General features: G+C 31.2%; 4 protein-coding genes and 1 pseudogene across 4 annotated transcripts in view; 2 read left to right on the top strand and 3 right to left on the bottom strand.

Moving 5' to 3' along the window:
• The window catches only part of LOC104725984, a 3385-nt pseudogene extending 2781 nt beyond the window's left edge, over positions 1-604 (bottom strand).
• LOC104725982 lies at positions 6285-7838 on the bottom strand. Its single transcript, XM_010444733.2, has 2 exons — positions 7144-7838; positions 6285-6482 (listed from the first exon to the last, which is right to left on the bottom strand). Exons 1-2 carry the CDS (start codon positions 7482-7484, stop codon positions 6425-6427), a joined length of 399 nt encoding a protein of 132 aa, XP_010443035.1. The 5' UTR covers positions 7485-7838; the 3' UTR covers positions 6285-6424.
• LOC104725981 (glycine-rich RNA-binding protein 4, mitochondrial) lies at positions 10184-11871 on the bottom strand. The gene is made up of 4 exons (XM_010444732.2): positions 11582-11871; positions 10803-10871; positions 10600-10706; positions 10184-10498 (listed from the first exon to the last, which is right to left on the bottom strand). Exons 1-4 carry the CDS (start codon positions 11763-11765, stop codon positions 10388-10390), a joined length of 471 nt encoding a protein of 156 aa, XP_010443034.1. The 5' UTR covers positions 11766-11871; the 3' UTR covers positions 10184-10387.
• LOC104728888 (putative beta-glucosidase 41) overlaps positions 14991-24000 on the top strand; it is a 10698-nt gene continuing 1688 nt past the window's right edge. Inside the window, exons 1-8 of the mRNA XM_010447811.2 lie at positions 14991-15416; positions 15546-15612; positions 15708-15766; positions 15941-16016; positions 16112-16271; positions 16359-16614; positions 16688-16803; positions 16893-17013. Of these exons, the coding sequence (XP_010446113.2) occupies positions 15270-15416; positions 15546-15612; positions 15708-15766; positions 15941-16016; positions 16112-16271; positions 16359-16614; positions 16688-16803; positions 16893-17013 (1002 nt within the window). The 5' untranslated portion in view covers positions 14991-15269. The remainder of the gene's footprint in view (positions 15417-15545; positions 15613-15707; positions 15767-15940; positions 16017-16111; positions 16272-16358; positions 16615-16687; positions 16804-16892; positions 17014-24000) is intronic.
• Positions 21094-23922, top strand: LOC104725980 (putative beta-glucosidase 41). Its single transcript, XM_010444731.2, has 12 exons — positions 21094-21317; positions 21447-21513; positions 21609-21667; positions 21842-21917; positions 22006-22165; positions 22253-22508; positions 22582-22697; positions 22787-23010; positions 23115-23146; positions 23229-23331; positions 23416-23524; positions 23611-23922. Exons 1-12 carry the CDS (start codon positions 21171-21173, stop codon positions 23837-23839), a joined length of 1578 nt encoding a protein of 525 aa, XP_010443033.1. The 5' UTR covers positions 21094-21170; the 3' UTR covers positions 23840-23922.

Here is a 24000-nt window from a genome sequence, read left to right as displayed (position 1 = left end):
AAAAAAAAAAAAAAAAAAAAAAAAAAAAAAAAAAAAAAAAAAAAAAAAAAAAAAAAAAAAAAAAAAAAAAAAAAGCGTAACAATTTGGATATTCACAATACCAAATCCAACTATACACTCTAAAACATGATATAGATCTCAGCATTCCCCTCCTAATGACCAAAGTAACTATCAGGAAACTATCTATGATCCAGAGAATTGTAAGTCAGAGAGAGGAAGGAAGGAAGGAAGGAGAGCAAAAACCTGTAAGAATACTCCAAAATGCCAGAAGCAGAGATGAAACTACTCTTTTTACTAAAACCATCAAGCCAAAGAGACCTGCCAGCATTCTTGGAAGAAGATTTAACAGGAGAATCAGGACCAATGGTGGAATCAGACATGATAACACAAGAATCAGATCCATTCTCTCTGATGGGAATGGTAGCACTTCTGCTAGAGCCACCACTATTCACAATCTGAGACTTTTTTCTATGGTACCTAAAGCAGAACAAAGATGAAACAGCTAAGACAACACCAATCACCAAACCAAGTGAGATCCCAACGATTAAACCAAATGATTCTCCTTCCATTTGTCTAAATAATGTATCAAATCAATCAATCCCCCCCCCCCCCCNNNNCCCCCCCCCCCTCTTAATGCCTCAAGCTCGCCTCTGCCAAAAAAAATAATAATAATGGATCAGAGAGAGAGATTAAGGAATAGTTTAATATAGTAGTAGTAGTAGTAGCACAATATTGTCAGAGGAAGAGGAGGACAACAACTCATTTTGCTCTCATAGGAAACGTTGACTATCAAAAAAACTCTCTTTGAACAAATACTAAATGGATTGATTCATTCATATAAATTAAGAAAAATACCTCAACGAGATAATATCAATGAAGCTCAGAGTTTAATTTCGACTACAAAATTTCTCAAAAACTTTAAGCCAAAAATGCTAATTATTTTCTCGGGAAAATTTAGTAGAATCCAGGGAAAAGGAAAAGAAAATGAAACTTGGGGAGTCGTGCAAAAGTTTAGAAAACGCCGTTTGAATAATAAACATTTCTTTTTTTTTACTCCTTTTTTTTTTCCCCCTAAATTTCGTTGTTTAATTTTCAACTATTTCGTCTTCTTCTTCCTCAGTAACCAAAAACCCCCAAAGAAGACTTTCTCAACAACAACAACAACAACAAACAAATCCCCAGAATTAAAAATAAAAATAAAATCAAACCTGCTTAAGATCCAGAGAGAAAAGAAAAAGAAAAGGAGAATCGAACTTTACCAGTGCAGATGTGAAGGATCATAGAAAAAAGTGGTGCATTTGTTACAGAGGGACACGGTTACTCTTAAGGAAGAGAAGAAAAACAAAATTGGTGCAGAGGATTTGGGTTTGCTTTGATTACAGAGAAAAGAATCCAAAGAGAGAGAGAGAGAGAGAGAGTGAGAAAGAGAGAGAGAGAGAGAGAGAGTGAGAAAGAGAGAGAGAGAGAGGTTCTAGTTCAAGCAAACGATTACAAACAAGCAACAACAACAAAATTAAGCTTTTTTTTATTATTTTTAATGTTTAAATGTTGTGTGATGATGATGTGTAAAATAAAAAAAGGTGAAGGAGAAAAGCAAGATTCAAATGTTTTTTTTTTTTTGAACTTTTTTTTTACAAATGTAAACAACGTCTGCTTTTATAGTTAAAAATTGAAACGGAAAGCTTCTTTTTCTTTTTTCTTTTTCTTTTTTATTTTATTTTAATTAAAATGACAGTTACTCTTTCCTTTTAAATTAAATTCTCACTAAGATTTTGATTGTTATATTTTTTCAATATCATCCACGCATATTAAATGAAAGAAGATTTTTTTTTTTTACATCTAAAAAAGATTTATTTATGTGATAATTTTTGATGTTGTTTGTTTTGAAAAAAAAAATTATATCTGTGTCCGAAAAATAATATACAAAAAATTACTGTGTATTAGTCAGAGAAATTTTGTATTTTGTTTTATGTCTTTTATATACAAAAAAAAGAAGTAAATATTTACTAAGTTTTGACCATTAACCGAACATATTGTAGTATTGTGAAAGAAATGTATAGAAAGAAAGAATAAAAAAAATACTAGTCAATCTAATATTTAAAGTTATTTAAGTTTTTATGAGATTTTGAATGATTTTGATGATTTTAGGAAAATTGATATGATTTATTGTAAAATTCATTCATATCTTACCTAAAACCATGAGATTTAGATTTTTGTATTTTTAACTAAATAAATATTCTTAAAACCTCCCGAATTCCTAAAAAACATTAAGGGGAGTGTATTTAACTTGACAACTTAGTGATTTGCGAAAAATTTACAAATCTTATATTATTCTCATAGATTTTAAAAAGTCTCCTGAAATCTATTGTTATTGAACTAATGATTTAAAAATCTATCTTAAAATCTATTGTTATTCAAATCAGTTGGTGGATTTAGATTTTAATGATTTTTAGGAATTCTGGAAGATTTGAGAAAAAAAATTTAGTTAAAAATACATAAATCTAAATCTCATAGTTTTAGGTAAGATTTGAAAGAATTTTACAATAAATCATATTAACTTCCCTGAAATTTTCAAAATCAGTTAAAATATCATGAAAACTCAAATCACTTGAAATATTAGATTAAATACACCCGTTAATCCAAATCCACAAATTTAAATAATAGTAGATTTTAAAATAAAATTTTAAATCATCAATTCTATAACAGTAAATTTTAAAATAGATTTTAAATCATCAATTCAATACAATAGATTTTAATAAATTTTTAAAAACTCATAATAATAAAAGATTTGTAAATTTAACACAAGTCACTCAAAATTTCAAAGTTAAATATATACCTCTTAGTAGTTTCAGATATCGGATAACAAATATTTTGCTAAGAAATAGAAATACTCATATACTAATACTAAAACAAAAAATAATCTATAGTATGGAAAATAAAATAAAATAAAAAATGTAAATTATGTCTGTGTTTGTGTCGTGTGGGTTTAATGGGTCCCACGAATATGATTATACTTTAATTTATGATTGGATGGAGTATTTATGGTTTAAAGATCGTACTGTACATTCTTCTTCCCCATTAGTGGACTTTTTCGTTTTCCGCGACGCATTTTCCTGGGTTTTTGATTACCTGCATCACGTTCTTTGTATCTTTCCGTGCACCATCGTACTAAATAAAAAAACATGTTGTTATCATTATTAATTTATCATATTAAAAAAAAAATAGAAAAATTATGTAACTCGATTTCAATGTTTAAGTTACAAAAACAAATTGGATTATATAAACACGAAAGATTAAAGAAACGTTTTTTAAGTGTCAAAATTTTTATATGTATGAAGTTAGTTATACGTATAATGTATACATATAGATTGATTATAGATGGAGAAGAGATCATTTAGTACATGCTAGTTATCAAGTTTAAATCAAGAATGATCGAGTAATTCGTATAAAAAAAATAAGGAAAGAATGTGATCGAATTCAAAAAAAAAATATACAACAAATTTGACATAACATATTTTTCTTCAATAATTATGGAAATAAAACATATCTTAAATCGACTATCTCTTCATATAGAAGCAACTTCTTTGAAAACATCATATAATCTCTGATAGAGACTGTGACAAATAAATCAAAAACCTAAACATTTATTCTCTAAACATCTTTTCCATCATACATATGATATGAATTACGATATCTTGATGATCTATGGTGATATCTCGAATCTTATAAAGATATTGTATTATCCAAGTATTGGATTTAGCTTATCATTTGGAGGTTAGTTAATAGGTGAGAAGATAAAATGCAGCGGAACTATTAAGTCTATGGCTAGTAAGCAAGCAGTTACATACATACACCTAACTCACCTAATGTCACATTCAAGATTATTAGTTGGAGCTAATTTTCATCCCAATAAATTTTCAAAGAAACTATAACTGCTATAGACAGAATAAGATTATGAAATTAATTTGAAATGACATGAATTTATTGCCGATTTCTCACACTACCAATCTTATCCGTGTAATCGAAATTGAAAATAGTACGTTTAACTTGTTTTAGTTCTTCATCATGATGTGAACTTTACTTCGACATACATTATGGAGACATTTATCGATTTACACGATAAACACTAACTCGACAATTTATTAGTACAATAAAAACCAAGATAAAATCCCGAGATTATGCCACAAGTAATTCTAAAATACTTGGCCAAAAATATTCACCACAAGCACACGAAAGGAGAGAGACATTGTCATTGTCACACACAAAAAGATTTACGTAAAATGACATTCCTACTTAATTACACTTCAATAATATGCAATTTTAATAATTTAAAGATGTTTCTTTCTTATCTACAAATGTGAACTTTTTTACCCTAAACGGTGAAGAGCTGGAGTTGTATTTGTTCTCTTTACAAAACATGTTTGTTTTCTATTTTAAGGTTAATTAGTTTAAAAATAACCCCATAACTAGTTTGAATTAACTTTACAGTTTACTTGATGAAGAACATACAAATACGATATTTCTTTATTTGTTAATGAGTATATATATTGAGAAACAACATGGTGTAAAATCGTTTCTCTTTGTATCAAATTAATGAATAGAATTTAGAGGTACTTAAAAGAGTTACAAAAACTTTACAATTCACTTCTTTAAATTATACAGAGTGGCTTAAGCCAAAGCCAAGACAACCAAGAGAACACGTGAAGATCCTCCATGTTAATGTATTTGACCATTTTATCTATATAAACAACAATACAACATGTGTGAGAGAGGAAGATCATTTTAATAGATACACATACACTAATCGGATATTGTTATTTTATCGACATTTTAGTGTTTCTTTGCGTAGATTATATGTTATTTTCACGTTGGCGGAGGAGAGACTGGGGACGCATCACAAGATACTATTATTTTTCCTCTTCTGTGTATCTACACCCTAAAATCCTCTTTCTTTTCCATAGGGACGAGATTGAATTGAACGTTTTCCCAGCGAAAATTTATGTGATTTTTTTTTGTATACAATTATGATCCCAAAAAAGTACTAGCTTATGTATGGATGTTTTATTGTTGGTTCTAAAATAAATTACATGGTGTACCTTGGCAATATATGAGGATAGAAAGGAAAAAAAGAAGAAAAGAAAGAAAAAGAGAGTTAAATTATATTTGGGACTATTGTGAAAAAACCAATTATATATGGGACTTGAGAGGAAAAAAAAAGATGAATACGATAACTTGAGAGCAAATATTCCCCCAAAAGTTCAAAGTTTACTTGTTCCATGGTCGCATAATCATTAAGCAAGACATTTCCTCTCCACGTGCGCGGTACAACCCCATGTTCTCATGTCTCCCATGTATATAATGCATAGTCGTATATGTTGTATTTAAAGTTTAAACATACACACAAAATTATAATTTAGAGATTTATTGATTATGAAACGGAAAGGTTAGCCTACTACATGAGAGAATGTGATTAAAGATGCAAATAACGCGTTAATATATTAGGGTTTAAGAATTTGAGATAATTAAGGTATAAGTCTTTTCTCAATGATGCACTCGCTATAAGAATTAAATGGGCTTTGGCGGTTGGTCTTGTCCATAATACGGCCACCAACAAAATCACTCAAGAAAACTCACAAATTCACAATTCAAACTTCAAAGCCCAACAAATATTACGTACCTAATCAAACAAATTATTTGGATACAAGATCTTCGTAATTACCAAACATTAAAATGTAATTCAGATCTTGATACTTACAATTTCAAAGAAGGTGATTTTGATCTTCTGTTTTTGACGAAGAAAGGTAAGTCAGGTAGTGAGATTCTTTGGTTGATGTGCATGAGAGAGTTACGAATACTTTTTCTCACAATACCAATATAAATTGATGTCACCTTATGAATACTACTTACTTTATGCTAAGATTTAATTTCTAACGTTGGTGCTTCATTTGTATGCAAATATAGAAAACCAATTCGTTAGGATAAATAACCTGTTTTGTTTCTTCTTATTATCACTATTCACAATATCTCAAACTAACAACAATGTACACGTTTTCAAAACATTTAATAGAAAATAGAAAAGAAAAAGGTTTTTACTTGCATAAATATGAAATAAGGTTAAAAAAATATAACTACATATATAAGATAAGTTATACTAGCTAGGGAGTAGCATATTTGTTTTCGGGTTTTAAAAAAATATATTGTCGGCGTTCCGTTTCTGTTCGGTTGTATGTTCGGTTGATGCATACGTGTTGCATAGCCCAATTCAAATTCAGTTTTGCATANGATTTCGGTGGTAGTAATTATAATATCAAAGCAATATATACATACATTAATAGTGCTACATCCTTCCATTAACATATTTATTGCTACTATACATATTCATACGCATAATAAACTCCATAATAAACTTTTTTAAAAGATCAACTCAAAACATGAACGGAGTCGGTGAGAACGCCGGGATCACCGGTTCGAAAGCATCGCTCCTGCAAAACCCATAAAACAAAAAGTAAAACGTCAAGACATTTTTATTATACACTACCATTTTGTAGACATAAATTTTCATTATATTCCCTTCGTTTCAAAATATAAGATGTTTTAAAGAAATTTTTTGTTTCATAATATAGGATGTTTTCAAGTTTCTATACAACTTTTAGATTAGTTTAATATTTTATATTGTGTAGTATTGTTTATGATTGGTTGAACTTGTTAAAAGTAAAGACTTCTTAATCTGCGTGCTTTAGTTAAAACATCTGATTGGTTGAACTTGTTAAAAGTAAAGACTTCTTAATCTGCGTGCTTTAGTTAAAACATCATATATTTTGAAACGGAGGGAGTATCATTTTTGGTTACCTTGCCATTTACGACAACTTCTGTTTACTCACATAAAACAATAAACATACTGATGTTGACATCCCAACTATATCCAATCTTTATCCACAAAATATCATCTAATTAACTATCATCATTATCTTCTATTTATCTTTCCTAATCTTCATACTTATCTTTATGAATATTCTTATGTTTAGTACATCTTTTTTAATCATCATGAGTTCATGACTGAAGTTAAAACATTATCATAAATCTATATACCCTAACCATACTTAACACAAAAGTATCATGTAAACTTGATAGAGTAGTGTGTACCCGAAATCGTCACTACGGAAACGAACATGACCACCGCCCGATCGTGACGACGCGTCTCCGCCGTCGTTGCCTTCGCTTTTCCGACGAACTTTCTTCTTCTCTTCGTGCTTTACCGATTTCTTTATAGCCGGTTTGTTCTCCGAGATCACGCTAAGTGACGGTCTCCACTCTGCCACTTGTTGTCCAGGTTGACCAGCCACTCTAACGCGTTTCCGCCTCCTTCGCTGTTTCATTAGCGTTTGCGATTCGTCTGAAACCGAATCGTCCGCGGCTGTGGCGGTGGATTCTTGGAACTGCTGTGAACCAAAACAAGGCACGACGAGTTCCAACAAGAATTTCATATTCTAACACCCCACCACAACTGAATCACTTCTCTTCTCTTTATAGACTTTTTATTTCCTAATTAGAATCTTTGGAATTGGTTTCTTAAAAGAGGCTAATAATGGTTTGGGATGTTGCCACAGGTTAAGAAATTTTGGAGTGATGATACTCTTAATGGAACAGAGGCAACGCAATTTATAGAAGGAACTTGAGGTCTTGTGACTCACTTCATTACGTGGACATAGTTTTGTTATATTATTACGAAACTGCCCTTGATTGTTCTTATCTTAAACCGGAGTTGGTTTACGTTGAATTGAGAAATGGGTTAAAGGCTAATTATTGACACTGTAGTAATACATAGTTATGGTTTATTAATCGTTTCAGTTGGTATAGTCGTATACTAGTATTCATTATTTATCTTGTGATCTCTCAAGTCTAGTTCATGTTGGGTCTAATATATTAAAAAACATGATTCGATTTGTGGTACAGAATAATAGAGACCCGTGTTACAGATAAAAACAAAAGAAATATCTAAACCTGAACTCATGGAAACATTTTAGAGTGATTTGTTTCTGAAGTAGGATCATTTTATTTGGTCGACGTGAATCATTTTTGTTTCCGAACTTCTTGTATTCTTAGTATACAACAAATGCATTTTGCTGTCTCTTTAAAATAATTTTGGACCACTTTTATTATATTCAGAAGTAAATTAATTTTTGATTGCTATAGGTTCGCATACGGTGTTATGATATATAACGTTTCTTTAATTTGAAAGAAAAAACTCTTACGTAATTGTCAGTTTGAGATTGGTTTCGGTGAATTTCGGTTTGGTTTTTTTGGGTTAGCCTCTAGATAGAAGTTAAACCAACTAAAAAAGTTACTATGAATTTGATGTAATCGTGTTTTTTTTTTGGATCGATTTAGCTTAGAAATTAAGTTTTACCATTGATTTGTTAGTCTTTTTGACTCTTTTCTAAAATGAGAGATTAATCCGGTTCAAATCGCATGTGAAATGGGTACATGGTGAGTTGGTGACTTTAAATATTTTTGATGTAATCTTAGTATATTAACTAACTAAAATCATTCACATCCATTACCATTATCATATATTGTTTCCTTTGATCGGGGTCTTCCACATAGTTTCAAGTACGTTAATACATAGTCCTTTATAAAAAAAAAAAAAGAAAAAAAGTACGTAATACGGTAATAGTATATCATGATATGATGACATGATGTTACTTATATCTGCATGTGCTTATCATACGTGGCAATGAGAAAACCCTATAATAAATGTATATGATAAGAAGTAAGAACGTAAATACAAACTCCTGTAGATAAGAACTATAATAAATAAAATAAGTTCAGACTCATATCTCCTAACGATACAGAAAACGAAACGGTCCAAGTACTTCATAATATATGTGTTACTAATTCATGATACGAAAACATTTTCATTATATATAAACCATAATTCAATTCAACCACAGAGAACGACTCGTCTAAGATGCTGTCACATTTGAAAGGAATCACACATGCGGCGCAACAAAAACGACGATGACTCATCTTACTCTCATTTTCTCAATAATACCACGACTTTATAGATTATATATGAATAATGGAGGTTACTCAGTTAGTTATGTTGCTACTTGCTAGGTGTCAATGTGCTAATGTATCCATAAGATTTATTGATCGAATACTGATATGAATCTAATCCTAACCCACACGATTAGAACGAGAGGACACACGTGAGTTTATCGAATTTTCTTAAGATACAATGTGTGGCTAGGATTACATCTCAGCTTAATTAGTTTAACGAGAAATAACAAGAAAGCAAAGAACTGATACGATCATCGTCAATTGAAAAGACTTGATTAGAAACGTTATCCGATTAGATACAATCCTACTTGATTAGTTTATGCAGTTACATTTGACTTGTGCCCACTCCTCGAACTTGGAAACAAAGAAACATTTGTACACGTTTCCGTCGACATTTCTAATTACTAGCTAACATTTCATTGCGTCCAAGGAAGTGATCACAAGAAAAACAGCAAAACGTATCATCACTATTACCATTATAAGCCAAGTACATTCCAAAAATGGGTATTCTTTTGAATTTGGAGTCATATGATGTTGTAAAATGGAATTAGTTGCATGAGAAAGAGGGAATTGTCTCACCAAACGTAATTGGACAGCGAAGGAATGTTATAGTATGAACGGTATCTCCTTTGCATATTTTGTTTCCGTTTTTGTCATATAACATTTACTGCTTAAATTTATGTAAGCCATTAGTATTTTTTGATATTTCTTTTTGTTTTTGTTCAGTCCACATGTTATATAACAATGTTCGTGTAGATTCTAGACAGCTCCACGTGAAATTGTGAGAACTCAATGTTGTTTTGCATGTTGTGGCCCTATGACTCGTTACCATTTGTTTTCATCATCACTTTCAATGTTAAGTGGTTGCATCTAAACAAAAATTGTGAGTTAGTCATTGGCTAATGGCTACGGACCCATTGGTTTTATGAAAACGATCAATTAGCATATAACTACATTTCAAGATATTGTGGTAACCAAAAATCAACAAAACTGAACCGGGTGGTCTTAGTTTTTCAATCCCATCTTAAGCCGACATACAAAATCAATCATGTAAACAAAAAACAATCTAAACGACAACGTTTTAAATCTTTGTGTCTTAGCCGTATAAGCAAAACTACTCATATCCGCCTCTTAAAGAGCCCATTACATTTAACATTGTCTTGTAAATGACAGTTTTTTGGTTATTACTCAATAAATATTAATTTCGAGTTTCTCAACTTCCAAGGTAATAACAAGCCACTGACACAACAGTTTGATCACAGAAGAAGATAGAATGAAGCATAAAAATGAATATGAAGATTCATAAGAATCGAACAAAGCTGTCTCTCTAACGGTTACCATAATATGGAGGACGAGACATGTTGCTCTGAGGTTGATATGACGGCATTTGCTCTCTTGGTCTTGCATACTCTGCGAATATGACCCAACCGTCAAGAAACTGCAGAGAGCAGGTTAGCCATTTGGTATTTGTTAGCGTAAACTCTCTTAAATAGATTTTGGTTTGGTAATCGAGAAATGGATATTAGAAAGAGATAGTACCTTCCCATCCATTCCAGCTATGCCTTTTGCAGAATCTTCTAAGGTGGTGTATCTAACAAATCCAAACCCTTTGGAATATCCTGATACTCTGTCTGTGACAACCTTAGCTACAAAAAGCCAATTTGAGAGAAAGTAATCGTTACAGTTAGTTATCTTCACGATTCAGTTTAATACACATAAAGTGTCACAATACGAAAACGCACCATCAGCAACTTCTCCAAACTGAGCAAAAGCTGTCCTAAGTCCTTCAGAAGTAGTGCGCTTACTAAGCCCTGAAAATATCCCAAGTGGCACAAATATAGTCCTTTAGATATAAACTTTTCAACTTCACAAATAAGTAACATGATACAAAAACACTTCAGGAAACTTATGGCTTACGAAAGGATAGTAAATCAGACTTAAACATGTTATGTATTAGATGTGCTACATACATAAGTCTATGATATACTATTTGACCAAACTTTAAGTTATTATGACCATGTGATCAAAATGAGAAACAGAGGTTGCTTCAAAGCCCAATAGTAAGCTGCAATTTAAAAATGATTGACACTAGGAAGAAATTAAAGAAACACAGAAGCCTTGAAACTAAGTGTAAGACCAAGCTCTCTTGCACTTCATTCTTAAGCTAAGCAATTACACATTTTTAGGAAATGAGGATCATTACAGAATAATTGAGAAAACCACACCAAACTATATCACTCGTTGCAAAAGACATATATAAAATCTAAGACACAGCTTCATTTCTCAAAGACTCAAAACACATATAAATCTAAATCTTGTACTATTCAAATTCTAATCAAATGTTCAAAATTACTTATGATTTTGGGTTTCCCACAGGAATAGTCTAAATCTCAATTCAAAAGGAGTGATCTTTAAAACCACCCAAATCTCAAAAACCCAGATAGACTCGACCAAACGATAAACCCTCCAAAACCCCCCAGAAATGAATGAATTGAGAGATTAAAAGGGTTTTCAAAATTACCGGAGACGAAGAGGTTGGTGCTAGGATCAGCCTGAGGGCGAGCTGGTGTTTGGGTTTCAGCTTGTGGAGACAAAAAAGAGAACTTTGAAGTGTTTGAACAGAAGAGCCGTCTCAAACCAACCGGAGCCGAAGCCACTTCCGTCACCGCTCTTGATATCGCTGGAAGTCTCATAGCCATCGCCATTTGATTCAATCGAGTGATTCTTTCTTCGGGATCTTAAGGAAAAAGGTTAAAACCCTAAAACAAAAGCAGAGATCTATTGATTTGGATTTTTGAGAAGAAGCAAAGGGTTTATGCGAAAATGATGACCTAAACAAAAAGTAGACATAACTCAAAATTACGGATATACCCCTGTACTTAATTCAAAGTTTATTACCCTATTAATTCGGAGTACATGTTTTTTCTTTCCTTTTTTTGTTTTCTTCAATTAAACCTAAAAGTTAATAAGAATTGCATCAAAATGACACTGGAAAAATGGATAAATGTTAGTGATGTCAAAAAAAGAAGGAGAAATGTTAGTTTCTCATAAAGGATACAATTGTAATCACCAAATTAATAGAATAAATTTAATTTTTTGAATAAATAAATAAATATTAGTTTTCAAAAATTTAGCTCATTTTTTTCTGTCTAGTTAATATAGACGATATTTCATTTTAATTGCTAACCAATCAAAAAAAAAAAAAAAACAGAAATTTGATATATAATTATACCACATTAATTTGGTTTTTGGATTTTTACTTGGAATATTTTCTTAAGATTTAAATGTATGAAATTTTCTATCATCTTGATCTCATTTTCAAAATATATTAAATTATCATATATTGTAATACTTATAATTAATAAATATATAAATTTTTATGCATATGTTTTGATTTGAATTTTTTTAAACACATTAAATATTCTTTTTCCTCATTCACCATGGTAGATTATGTTTATTCATTATCTCCATTTTTTTAGTGTATTGTTTTGACAAGATTTTTTTACCTCTATTAACCCCATGCAATTCCAAGTAGAGAATACATATTCCATGACATTCAGCATTCATGCAAATTATGCTAATTTATGTCACCTATAGAACTAGATTTGATGTTTTAAAGAGAAAATACAGATTCAAAACCGAACTAATTTATACTTTGACGTGGGATATATGGCAAGGTGTACAAATTGCACAAAATCTACTAATGATGGTAGAACAAAATCTACTAATGATGGTAGAACAGGCCAGACTAACATAAATGATTTCTTTGATATTTAGGATATATTTAGATTTTTTTTTAGTTATTGTATTTGAAAGATTTTGTTAAGATTTTAAATTATGAATTTTCTCTTATTATTATTTAAAATAACAATTATTTAAATCAAATATCATTTCCATCAAAAATACATTGAGTGAAATCCGACATCTTTATCAGCATTATTATACTTTATTCTTAGATCATCAAATGACTATGCTGACTCATATGAAATTTTCTCTTTCTTTGTTTGCTCAAAACTGCAATTAAGTTTATGATCTATATATTTGGTGTTAAAAAATAAAATTATATGCATTGAAAGAGTAAAAAGTTTATGCCATTTTTGGAAAGCGATGAAATGTTGCTTCAAAACACTAATGGTACTAAATACTAATAATGGTATTTGAGTCATTTTGTTAAAGAAAATGGTTGGTTGTACAAAAATATCACAATCTTTGGCGATCTAAAACTACATGCAAATTAAAAGGATGATGTTTTTCTAGGTGGCAAACTTAGAAAAAAATTTCTACTTCTAACATTCAAAAATCTAAAACTGCATGCTAAAAAAGTTCGTAAAATTAAGTTTTTTTGAATACACATAGCTTTCCAACTTAAATTAATCAACTTTATGTATATCTAACATCCACTATCACCCTCTTTAAGGTAAGTTAATTTTCTCAATTATGTAGTTAGATCCACTATTCCTTAAAATTAACAAATCTATTATTCATTTTTTTGTGTGCAACACAAATCTATTATTCTCGTTTTACATTTTAATACCCAAATTCAAGCAGCCAGTCAGAAATACATGTATTTATACCCTCAACATCAAAAAGACAACACTCAAAACTCAAAAAACCACTCAGAATCAATGCATGTATGTTTGATTAATCATAAAACACTGAAAAGTCCTTTATTAAAATTACATAATAACATTAACCAGCCAGCAAAAATATTTTTGATATGAATTTTTTTTGTAATTACCAAACATTATAAAGGTTGATTTATAGTTTTAAAGGGTCAAAAGGATTAGTTATCGAATAATATAATTTTGAGGACAAAATTAGAAAAATGATCTGTAAAATGGACCATTTTATCAATTAATGTATTTTTCCTATAATTTTGAAGATATTTGTAGTTATTGAATTTTGAAACAAACACATATTGGAATAGATAGATTTACCTAACTCTATTTTATACATAAGATGGGTATCTATGTTGATATAATATAAAGATTTAAATTAGTTTTATTTTAACTTATTAGATCTCATAATATTAATGGTTCGTGGATTTGGAAATTCTAGTAGGATTTAAGAATTTAGGTCGAATTGAATAGTTTTATAACTAAAAATAAATAATGTTAGAGGTAATATTGTCCATCATTAATATAGTGCATGTAAAAATCATCAATAGAAGATCTCGATGTTATGGGGAGAGATGCATGTTTAAATGTTCGTGGAACCGGTCATCATATCATATATGTTGCAGGTAGGTAATGATAGATTGATCATCATATGTAATATGATTAAATCAATATATATATATATATATGGTAATGTAAGAAATAACGAAAAAAACATCAAATCAAGTAGATATGAAAATCATAAACTGGATTGAAAATTAAATAACTATATAAAAATAATTGCATATCAAATAACTATATAAACAAAAATATTGCATACAAATATAAAGACTAATTTCTCATTTATCATTTATCATTTATCATTTATCATTTATGACTTTGATCAAATCTCTCATATTTTGTTGCAAAAGAGCCTAACTTATGATTATATAAAAAAATGCTGACGTCAAAATTCATACAGGGGCTTAAAAGAGCTCAGTAACAATTCTTACAAAATAACTCTTTCCTAAATATATTGAAATAACTTGGTTTGAGTAAATCCATTATAATTCGATATTGTATAAAAAGTGATTTTAACTAGTGTAGGAGGCATTTGCCTCTTCTTCTCCCTTACCAAAAAAAAAATGATTTTAAGTAGTATTTATAGTTGACTTTGATAAAAGATTAATTGAACGACGCACAATTTGGCTTAGATTTCTAAAACCATTAAAACTAACATAAACCACTAAGCATGACGACGAAAATAAAAAAATCAACGACCAAAAACATAAATAAAGAGCATAGGTAAATTATTTAGGTGAATAAATGTCTCTCTAACAGACTTTTTTTTTTCTTTTTTCTTTAAGTTTTTGGCACAAGTATAAAGAGACGTGTACAGTAAAAGGAAGAGTGAACAAATGTCAACACCAAAGAAGAGCCTTTAAAGGAAGAGAGCTTTTGTTTTGCACTCTTCCTCTTTTCTTCTTCAACTTTACAAATAGAAAACACACACAAAAAACTCCATTTTCTTGCCTCCAAATCTTTCATTTACACACAAAAAAGTTCATCCCTTTATCTTCCTCTCTCTTTCTCTTTTATTCATGCGACCCAAAAATGGAATCTTTAATGAGACTAGTCTTGGTTCTGTTTCCGCTCTTGCTCGTCTTCATCGTCCCTCTTGATCATGTTTCCTCAGAATCTATTAGCAGAGCAAATTTTCCAGATGGGTTTGTGTTCGGTACAGCTTCTTCAGCTTACCAGGTGACAATCTTCTTCTTCTTCTTCATCATCATCATCATCTCCAAACTGATCCAAGAAAGAGATGTGATTAGTTCGAAGGAGCTGTGAAACGATTTTGACAAATCGCAATATTTTCTTGCACGAAATCAGTTTGAAGGAGCTGTGAAAGAAGGAAACAAAGGAGAGAGCATTTGGGACACTTTCACGAAGAAACCAGGTATCAAATAAAAACAAACCCAGAGAACTTTACGAAGAACACAGAAAAATCAAGATTTCAGATGATTCAATGCTATTATTGTTCTTGATCAACAGGAAAGATATTGGATTTTAGCAATGCGGATACTACGGTCGATCAATACCACAGGTTTCACGTAAGTTTCACCTAAAAAAAAGAACACATTAGTTGACTTATGCTTGAAGATAAAAGTAGGGTTGCTTCTTGACAGAGCAAAACTCATCCAAAAATATCTAAGATAAGACGCAACAGGACATAATTGAGAGAATCTAAGAAGCAAGACCTTTCTTTTGTTTGTTTCCTATCACAGAGTGACATAGACCTGATGAAAGATCTGAGCATGGATGCTTACAGATTCTCTATATCTTGGTCAAGAATATTCCCTAGTAAGTCTAGTCCATTTAGCTTTGGCTTTGTGTGATAAGAGTATTGTTATTATTGAGTTGCGAGGGGTCTAATTAAACTCGGGTTTTGTTAACAGATGGAACAGGGAAAGTAAATCCAGATGGAGTTAAGTACTATAACAGCCTAATAGATGCTCTTTTAGTCAAAGGAATCAAACCTTATGTGACATTGTATCACTGGGATCTCCCACAAGCTTTAGAAGACAGATATGAAGGATGGCTAAGCAGAGAAGTCGTGTGAGTATATATGATCTTTTGATGAAAATGTGAAATGTTGATATGGTGAAATGATTAAGAAATCAAAAAGCTAAATAAATGGTGCAGGGATGATTTTGAGCGTTATGCATTCACCTGTTTCAAAGCATTTGGAGATAGAGTGAAGTACTGGGTCACTTTCAACGAGCCTCACGGGTTATCGATCCAAGGCTATGACACAGGGATACAGGCTCCAGGGAGGTGCTCACTTCTGGGACATTGGTTTTGTAAGAAGGGGACGTCATCGGTCGAACCGTACGTTGTAGCTCATAACATTCTGTTGTCTCATGCTGCTGCTTACCACACCTATCAGAGAAACTTCAAGGTAAGAAAACAAAACAGAACAAGTCTTATGATTCTAAGAGCAGAATAAAATGTGAGAATTTTCTATATGGAAGGAGAAACAACGTGGTCAAATCGGGATAGCATTAGATGCAAAATGGTATGAGCCAATGTCTGATTGTGACGAAGACAAAGATGCTGCTCGTAGAGCAATGGATTTTGGGATTGGATGGTAACTATAAGATCCTTTTATCTGTGAATATATGCATAGAAAAGCTAAAAGAGAGAAAGACCAAAGTGACATAATGAGATTTGAAACAGGTTTATGGATCCTCTAATCAATGGAGACTACCCAGCTTCAATGAAGAGTCTAGTGGAAAAGAGACTACCAAAGATAACACCAGAGATGTCTAAATCTATAATAGGGGCATACGATTTCATANCCCAATAGTAAGCTGCAATTTAAAAATGATTGACACTAGGAAGAAATTAAAGAAACACAGAAGCCTTGAAACTAAGTGTAAGACCAAGCTCTCTTGCACTTCATTCTTAAGCTAAGCAATTACACATTTTTAGGAAATGAGGATCATTACAGAATAATTGAGAAAACCACACCAAACTATATCACTCGTTGCAAAAGACATATATAAAATCTAAGACACAGCTTCATTTCTCAAAGACTCAAAACACATATAAATCTAAATCTTGTACTATTCAAATTCTAATCAAATGTTCAAAATTACTTATGATTTTGGGTTTCCCACAGGAATAGTCTAAATCTCAATTCAAAAGGAGTGATCTTTAAAACCACCCAAATCTCAAAAACCCAGATAGACTCGACCAAACGATAAACCCTCCAAAACCCCCCAGAAATGAATGAATTGAGAGATTAAAAGGGTTTTCAAAATTACCGGAGACGAAGAGGTTGGTGCTAGGATCAGCCTGAGGGCGAGCTGGTGTTTGGGTTTCAGCTTGTGGAGACAAAAAAGAGAACTTTGAAGTGTTTGAACAGAAGAGCCGTCTCAAACCAACCGGAGCCGAAGCCACTTCCGTCACCGCTCTTGATATCGCTGGAAGTCTCATAGCCATCGCCATTTGATTCAATCGAGTGATTCTTTCTTCGGGATCTTAAGGAAAAAGGTTAAAACCCTAAAACAAAAGCAGAGATCTATTGATTTGGATTTTTGAGAAGAAGCAAAGGGTTTATGCGAAAATGATGACCTAAACAAAAAGTAGACATAACTCAAAATTACGGATATACCCCTGTACTTAATTCAAAGTTTATTACCCTATTAATTCGGAGTACATGTTTTTTCTTTCCTTTTTTTGTTTTCTTCAATTAAACCTAAAAGTTAATAAGAATTGCATCAAAATGACACTGGAAAAATGGATAAATGTTAGTGATGTCAAAAAAAGAAGGAGAAATGTTAGTTTCTCATAAAGGATACAATTGTAATCACCAAATTAATAGAATAAATTTAATTTTTTGAATAAATAAATAAATATTAGTTTTCAAAAATTTAGCTCATTTTTTTCTGTCTAGTTAATATAGACGATATTTCATTTTAATTGCTAACCAATCAAAAAAAAAAAAAAAACAGAAATTTGATATATAATTATACCACATTAATTTGGTTTTTGGATTTTTACTTGGAATATTTTCTTAAGATTTAAATGTATGAAATTTTCTATCATCTTGATCTCATTTTCAAAATATATTAAATTATCATATATTGTAATACTTATAATTAATAAATATATAAATTTTTATGCATATGTTTTGATTTGAATTTTTTTAAACACATTAAATATTCTTTTTCCTCATTCACCATGGTAGATTATGTTTATTCATTATCTCCATTTTTTTAGTGTATTGTTTTGACAAGATTTTTTTACCTCTATTAACCCCATGCAATTCCAAGTAGAGAATACATATTCCATGACATTCAGCATTCATGCAAATTATGCTAATTTATGTCACCTATAGAACTAGATTTGATGTTTTAAAGAGAAAATACAGATTCAAAACCGAACTAATTTATACTTTGACGTGGGATATATGGCAAGGTGTACAAATTGCACAAAATCTACTAATGATGGTAGAACAAAATCTACTAATGATGGTAGAACAGGCCAGACTAACATAAATGATTTCTTTGATATTTAGGATATATTTAGATTTTTTTTTAGTTATTGTATTTGAAAGATTTTGTTAAGATTTTAAATTATGAATTTTCTCTTATTATTATTTAAAATAACAATTATTTAAATCAAATATCATTTCCATCAAAAATACATTGAGTGAAATCCGACATCTTTATCAGCATTATTATACTTTATTCTTAGATCATCAAATGACTATGCTGACTCATATGAAATTTTCTCTTTCTTTGTTTGCTCAAAACTGCAATTAAGTTTATGATCTATATATTTGGTGTTAAAAAATAAAATTATATGCATTGAAAGAGTAAAAAGTTTATGCCATTTTTGGAAAGCGATGAAATGTTGCTTCAAAACACTAATGGTACTAAATACTAATAATGGTATTTGAGTCATTTTGTTAAAGAAAATGGTTGGTTGTACAAAAATATCACAATCTTTGGCGATCTAAAACTACATGCAAATTAAAAGGATGATGTTTTTCTAGGTGGCAAACTTAGAAAAAAATTTCTACTTCTAACATTCAAAAATCTAAAACTGCATGCTAAAAAAGTTCGTAAAATTAAGTTTTTTTGAATACACATAGCTTTCCAACTTAAATTAATCAACTTTATGTATATCTAACATCCACTATCACCCTCTTTAAGGTAAGTTAATTTTCTCAATTATGTAGTTAGATCCACTATTCCTTAAAATTAACAAATCTATTATTCATTTTTTTGTGTGCAACACAAATCTATTATTCTCGTTTTACATTTTAATACCCAAATTCAAGCAGCCAGTCAGAAATACATGTATTTATACCCTCAACATCAAAAAGACAACACTCAAAACTCAAAAAACCACTCAGAATCAATGCATGTATGTTTGATTAATCATAAAACACTGAAAAGTCCTTTATTAAAATTACATAATAACATTAACCAGCCAGCAAAAATATTTTTGATATGAATTTTTTTTGTAATTACCAAACATTATAAAGGTTGATTTATAGTTTTAAAGGGTCAAAAGGATTAGTTATCGAATAATATAATTTTGAGGACAAAATTAGAAAAATGATCTGTAAAATGGACCATTTTATCAATTAATGTATTTTTCCTATAATTTTGAAGATATTTGTAGTTATTGAATTTTGAAACAAACACATATTGGAATAGATAGATTTACCTAACTCTATTTTATACATAAGATGGGTATCTATGTTGATATAATATAAAGATTTAAATTAGTTTTATTTTAACTTATTAGATCTCATAATATTAATGGTTCGTGGATTTGGAAATTCTAGTAGGATTTAAGAATTTAGGTCGAATTGAATAGTTTTATAACTAAAAATAAATAATGTTAGAGGTAATATTGTCCATCATTAATATAGTGCATGTAAAAATCATCAATAGAAGATCTCGATGTTATGGGGAGAGATGCATGTTTAAATGTTCGTGGAACCGGTCATCATATCATATATGTTGCAGGTAGGTAATGATAGATTGATCATCATATGTAATATGATTAAATCAATATATATATATATATATGGTAATGTAAGAAATAACGAAAAAAACATCAAATCAAGTAGATATGAAAATCATAAACTGGATTGAAAATTAAATAACTATATAAAAATAATTGCATATCAAATAACTATATAAACAAAAATATTGCATACAAATATAAAGACTAATTTCTCATTTATCATTTATCATTTATCATTTATCATTTATGACTTTGATCAAATCTCTCATATTTTGTTGCAAAAGAGCCTAACTTATGATTATATAAAAAAATGCTGACGTCAAAATTCATACAGGGGCTTAAAAGAGCTCAGTAACAATTCTTACAAAATAACTCTTTCCTAAATATATTGAAATAACTTGGTTTGAGTAAATCCATTATAATTCGATATTGTATAAAAAGTGATTTTAACTAGTGTAGGAGGCATTTGCCTCTTCTTCTCCCTTACCAAAAAAAAAATGATTTTAAGTAGTATTTATAGTTGACTTTGATAAAAGATTAATTGAACGACGCACAATTTGGCTTAGATTTCTAAAACCATTAAAACTAACATAAACCACTAAGCATGACGACGAAAATAAAAAAATCAACGACCAAAAACATAAATAAAGAGCATAGGTAAATTATTTAGGTGAATAAATGTCTCTCTAACAGACTTTTTTTTTTCTTTTTTCTTTAAGTTTTTGGCACAAGTATAAAGAGACGTGTACAGTAAAAGGAAGAGTGAACAAATGTCAACACCAAAGAAGAGCCTTTAAAGGAAGAGAGCTTTTGTTTTGCACTCTTCCTCTTTTCTTCTTCAACTTTACAAATAGAAAACACACACAAAAAACTCCATTTTCTTGCCTCCAAATCTTTCATTTACACACAAAAAAGTTCATCCCTTTATCTTCCTCTCTCTTTCTCTTTTATTCATGCGACCCAAAAATGGAATCTTTAATGAGACTAGTCTTGGTTCTGTTTCCGCTCTTGCTCGTCTTCATCGTCCCTCTTGATCATGTTTCCTCAGAATCTATTAGCAGAGCAAATTTTCCAGATGGGTTTGTGTTCGGTACAGCTTCTTCAGCTTACCAGGTGACAATCTTCTTCTTCTTCTTCATCATCATCATCATCTCCAAACTGATCCAAGAAAGAGATGTGATTAGTTCGAAGGAGCTGTGAAACGATTTTGACAAATCGCAATATTTTCTTGCACGAAATCAGTTTGAAGGAGCTGTGAAAGAAGGAAACAAAGGAGAGAGCATTTGGGACACTTTCACGAAGAAACCAGGTATCAAATAAAAACAAACCCAGAGAACTTTACGAAGAACACAGAAAAATCAAGATTTCAGATGATTCAATGCTATTATTGTTCTTGATCAACAGGAAAGATATTGGATTTTAGCAATGCGGATACTACGGTCGATCAATACCACAGGTTTCACGTAAGTTTCACCTAAAAAAAAGAACACATTAGTTGACTTATGCTTGAAGATAAAAGTAGGGTTGCTTCTTGACAGAGCAAAACTCATCCAAAAATATCTAAGATAAGACGCAACAGGACATAATTGAGAGAATCTAAGAAGCAAGACCTTTCTTTTGTTTGTTTCCTATCACAGAGTGACATAGACCTGATGAAAGATCTGAGTATGGATGCTTACAGATTCTCTATATCTTGGTCAAGAATATTCCCTAGTAAGTCTAGTTCATTTAGCTGTGTGTGATAAGAGTATTGTTATTATCGAGTTGCGACGGGTCTATTAAACTCGGGTTTTGTTAACAGATGGAACAGGGAAAGTAAATCCAGATGGAGTTAAGTACTATAACAGCCTAATAGATGCTCTTTTAGTCAAAGGAATCAAACCTTATGTGACATTGTATCACTGGGATCTCCCACAAGCTTTAGAAGACAGATATGAAGGATGGCTAAGCAGAGAAGTCGTGTGAGTATATATGATCTTTTGATGAAAATGTGAAATGTTGATATGGTGAAATGATTAAGAAATCAAAAAGCTAAATAAATGGTGCAGGGATGATTTTGAGCGTTATGCATTCACCTGTTTCAAAGCATTTGGAGATAGAGTGAAGTACTGGGTCACTTTCAACGAGCCTCACGGGTTATCGATCCAAGGCTATGACACAGGGATACAGGCTCCAGGGAGGTGCTCACTTCTGGGACATTGGTTTTGTAAGAAGGGGACGTCATCGGTCGAACCGTACGTTGTAGCTCATAACATTCTGTTGTCTCATGCTGCTGCTTACCACACCTATCAGAGAAACTTCAAGGTAAGAAAACAAAACAGAACAAGTCTTATGATTCTAAGAGCAGAATAAAATGTGAGAATTTTCTATATGGAAGGAGAAACAACGTGGTCAAATCGGGATAGCATTAGATGCAAAATGGTATGAGCCAATGTCTGATTGTGACGAAGACAAAGATGCTGCTCGTAGAGCAATGGATTTTGGGATTGGATGGTAACTATAAGATCCTTTTATCTGTGAATATATGCATAGAAAAGCTAAAAGAGAGAAAGACCAAAGTGACATAATGAGATTTGAAACAGGTTTATGGATCCTCTAATCAATGGAGACTACCCAGCTTCAATGAAGAGTCTAGTGGAAAAGAGACTACCAAAGATAACACCAGAGATGTCTAAATCTATAATAGGGGCATACGATTTCATAGGAATCAACCACTACACCACATTATACGCGAGGAACGACAGAACTAGGATAAGGAAACTGATTCTACACGATGCTTCTTCTGATGCAGCCGTGATTACAAGCTGTAAGAAACAATACCATTTCTCATATCATTCTCATTACTGCTACAAAAACTAAATGAACTAATCTGATGTTTTCTACTCTTTGTTTGCTCCTAACTGTTTGTAGCTTATCGTGGAGGAGTAGCTATAGGAGAAAGAGTATGTATTTCTCTGATAGAAACCGAAGGTGTTTACTAAAAGAAATTAAACAGTGATTTGATGAGAAACTTACTTGAATCAGGCAGGATCAAGCTGGCTACACATTGTCCCATGGGGAATCAGGAAACTAGCAGTGTATGTCAAAGACATCTACGGAAACCCACCTGTATACATCACAGAAAACGGTAAATATCTCAAACCCCAAAATGTTATCCTCAAAAACCATCAATCAATAGAAAAAAAGTCATATTTTTTCTCCATCATCACAGGGATGGATGAGAAAAACAATCCATTCATAGACATGGAGAAAGCATTACAAGATGACAAGAGGATAAGCTTCCACAGAGACTACCTCTCAAACTTATCAGCTGCCATAAGGTAAGTAAGTGTTTCACTTAGCAAAAAAGATTCATTCTTTCACAAAAGAGTCTTTGAGTAAAAGAAAAAAACGTAAACTTTTGCAGGAATGATGAATGTGATGTAAGAGGATATTTTGTGTGGTCATTGCTAGACAATTGGGAATGGAACTCAGGATACACAGTCCGGTTTGGGATCTACTACATTGACTACAAGAACAATCTCACAAGGATCCCTAAAGCCTCTGCTAGATTGTTTCAAACTCTACTTAGCTCTTCAAGCAAGCTTTTACAGGAGAAGGCAACAGAACAAGAGTTCAAATTCCAAGAGAAATGATAGAGATCAAAAGACAGAGATAGAGTAGGAATTTTCATATATACACGGATTATTCATATACGGATCAAAGACGATTCAAGCCGAAACAGAGCTGAATCAAATGTAATTGATAAAAAGAAAAAAAAAACACCTTTTTAAGAGACATTAAAGCATAGTTACAG

This window comes from Camelina sativa, chromosome 11 (genome assembly GCF_000633955.1).
Source record: "Camelina sativa cultivar DH55 chromosome 11, Cs, whole genome shotgun sequence".
NCBI lineage: Eukaryota > Viridiplantae > Streptophyta > Magnoliopsida > Brassicales > Brassicaceae > Camelina > Camelina sativa.
Note: the sequence above shows the minus strand (reverse complement) of the source record. Positions and strands in the feature narration are given on the sequence as shown.

Excerpts from the sequence above, each read along its gene's own strand:
- LOC104725982 (XM_010444733.2), bottom strand. The coding sequence starts at position 7,484 with ATGAAATTCTTGTTGGAACTCGTCGTGCCTTGTTTTGGTTCACAGCAG. Across the intron at positions 6,483-7,143 it reads TTCCGTAGTGACGATTTCGG|GAGCGATGCTTTCGAACCGG; the intron begins GTACACACTACT and ends TGGGTTTTGCAG.
- LOC104725981 (XM_010444732.2), bottom strand. The coding sequence starts at position 11,765 with ATGGCGATGGCTATGAGACTTCCAGCGATATCAAGAGCGGTGACGGAA. Across the intron at positions 10,872-11,581 it reads CACCAACCTCTTCGTCTCCG|GGCTTAGTAAGCGCACTACT; the intron begins GTAATTTTGAAA and ends GGATATTTTCAG. Across the intron at positions 10,499-10,599 it reads TAGCTGGAATGGATGGGAAG|TTTCTTGACGGTTGGGTCAT; the intron begins GTACTATCTCTT and ends TGCTCTCTGCAG.
- LOC104725980 (XM_010444731.2), top strand. The coding sequence starts at position 21,171 with ATGGAATCTTTAATGAGACTAGTCTTGGTTCTGTTTCCGCTCTTGCTC. Across the intron at positions 22,698-22,786 it reads ATGGATTTTGGGATTGGATG|GTTTATGGATCCTCTAATCA; the intron begins GTAACTATAAGA and ends GATTTGAAACAG. Across the intron at positions 23,332-23,415 it reads TGTATACATCACAGAAAACG|GGATGGATGAGAAAAACAAT; the intron begins GTAAATATCTCA and ends CCATCATCACAG.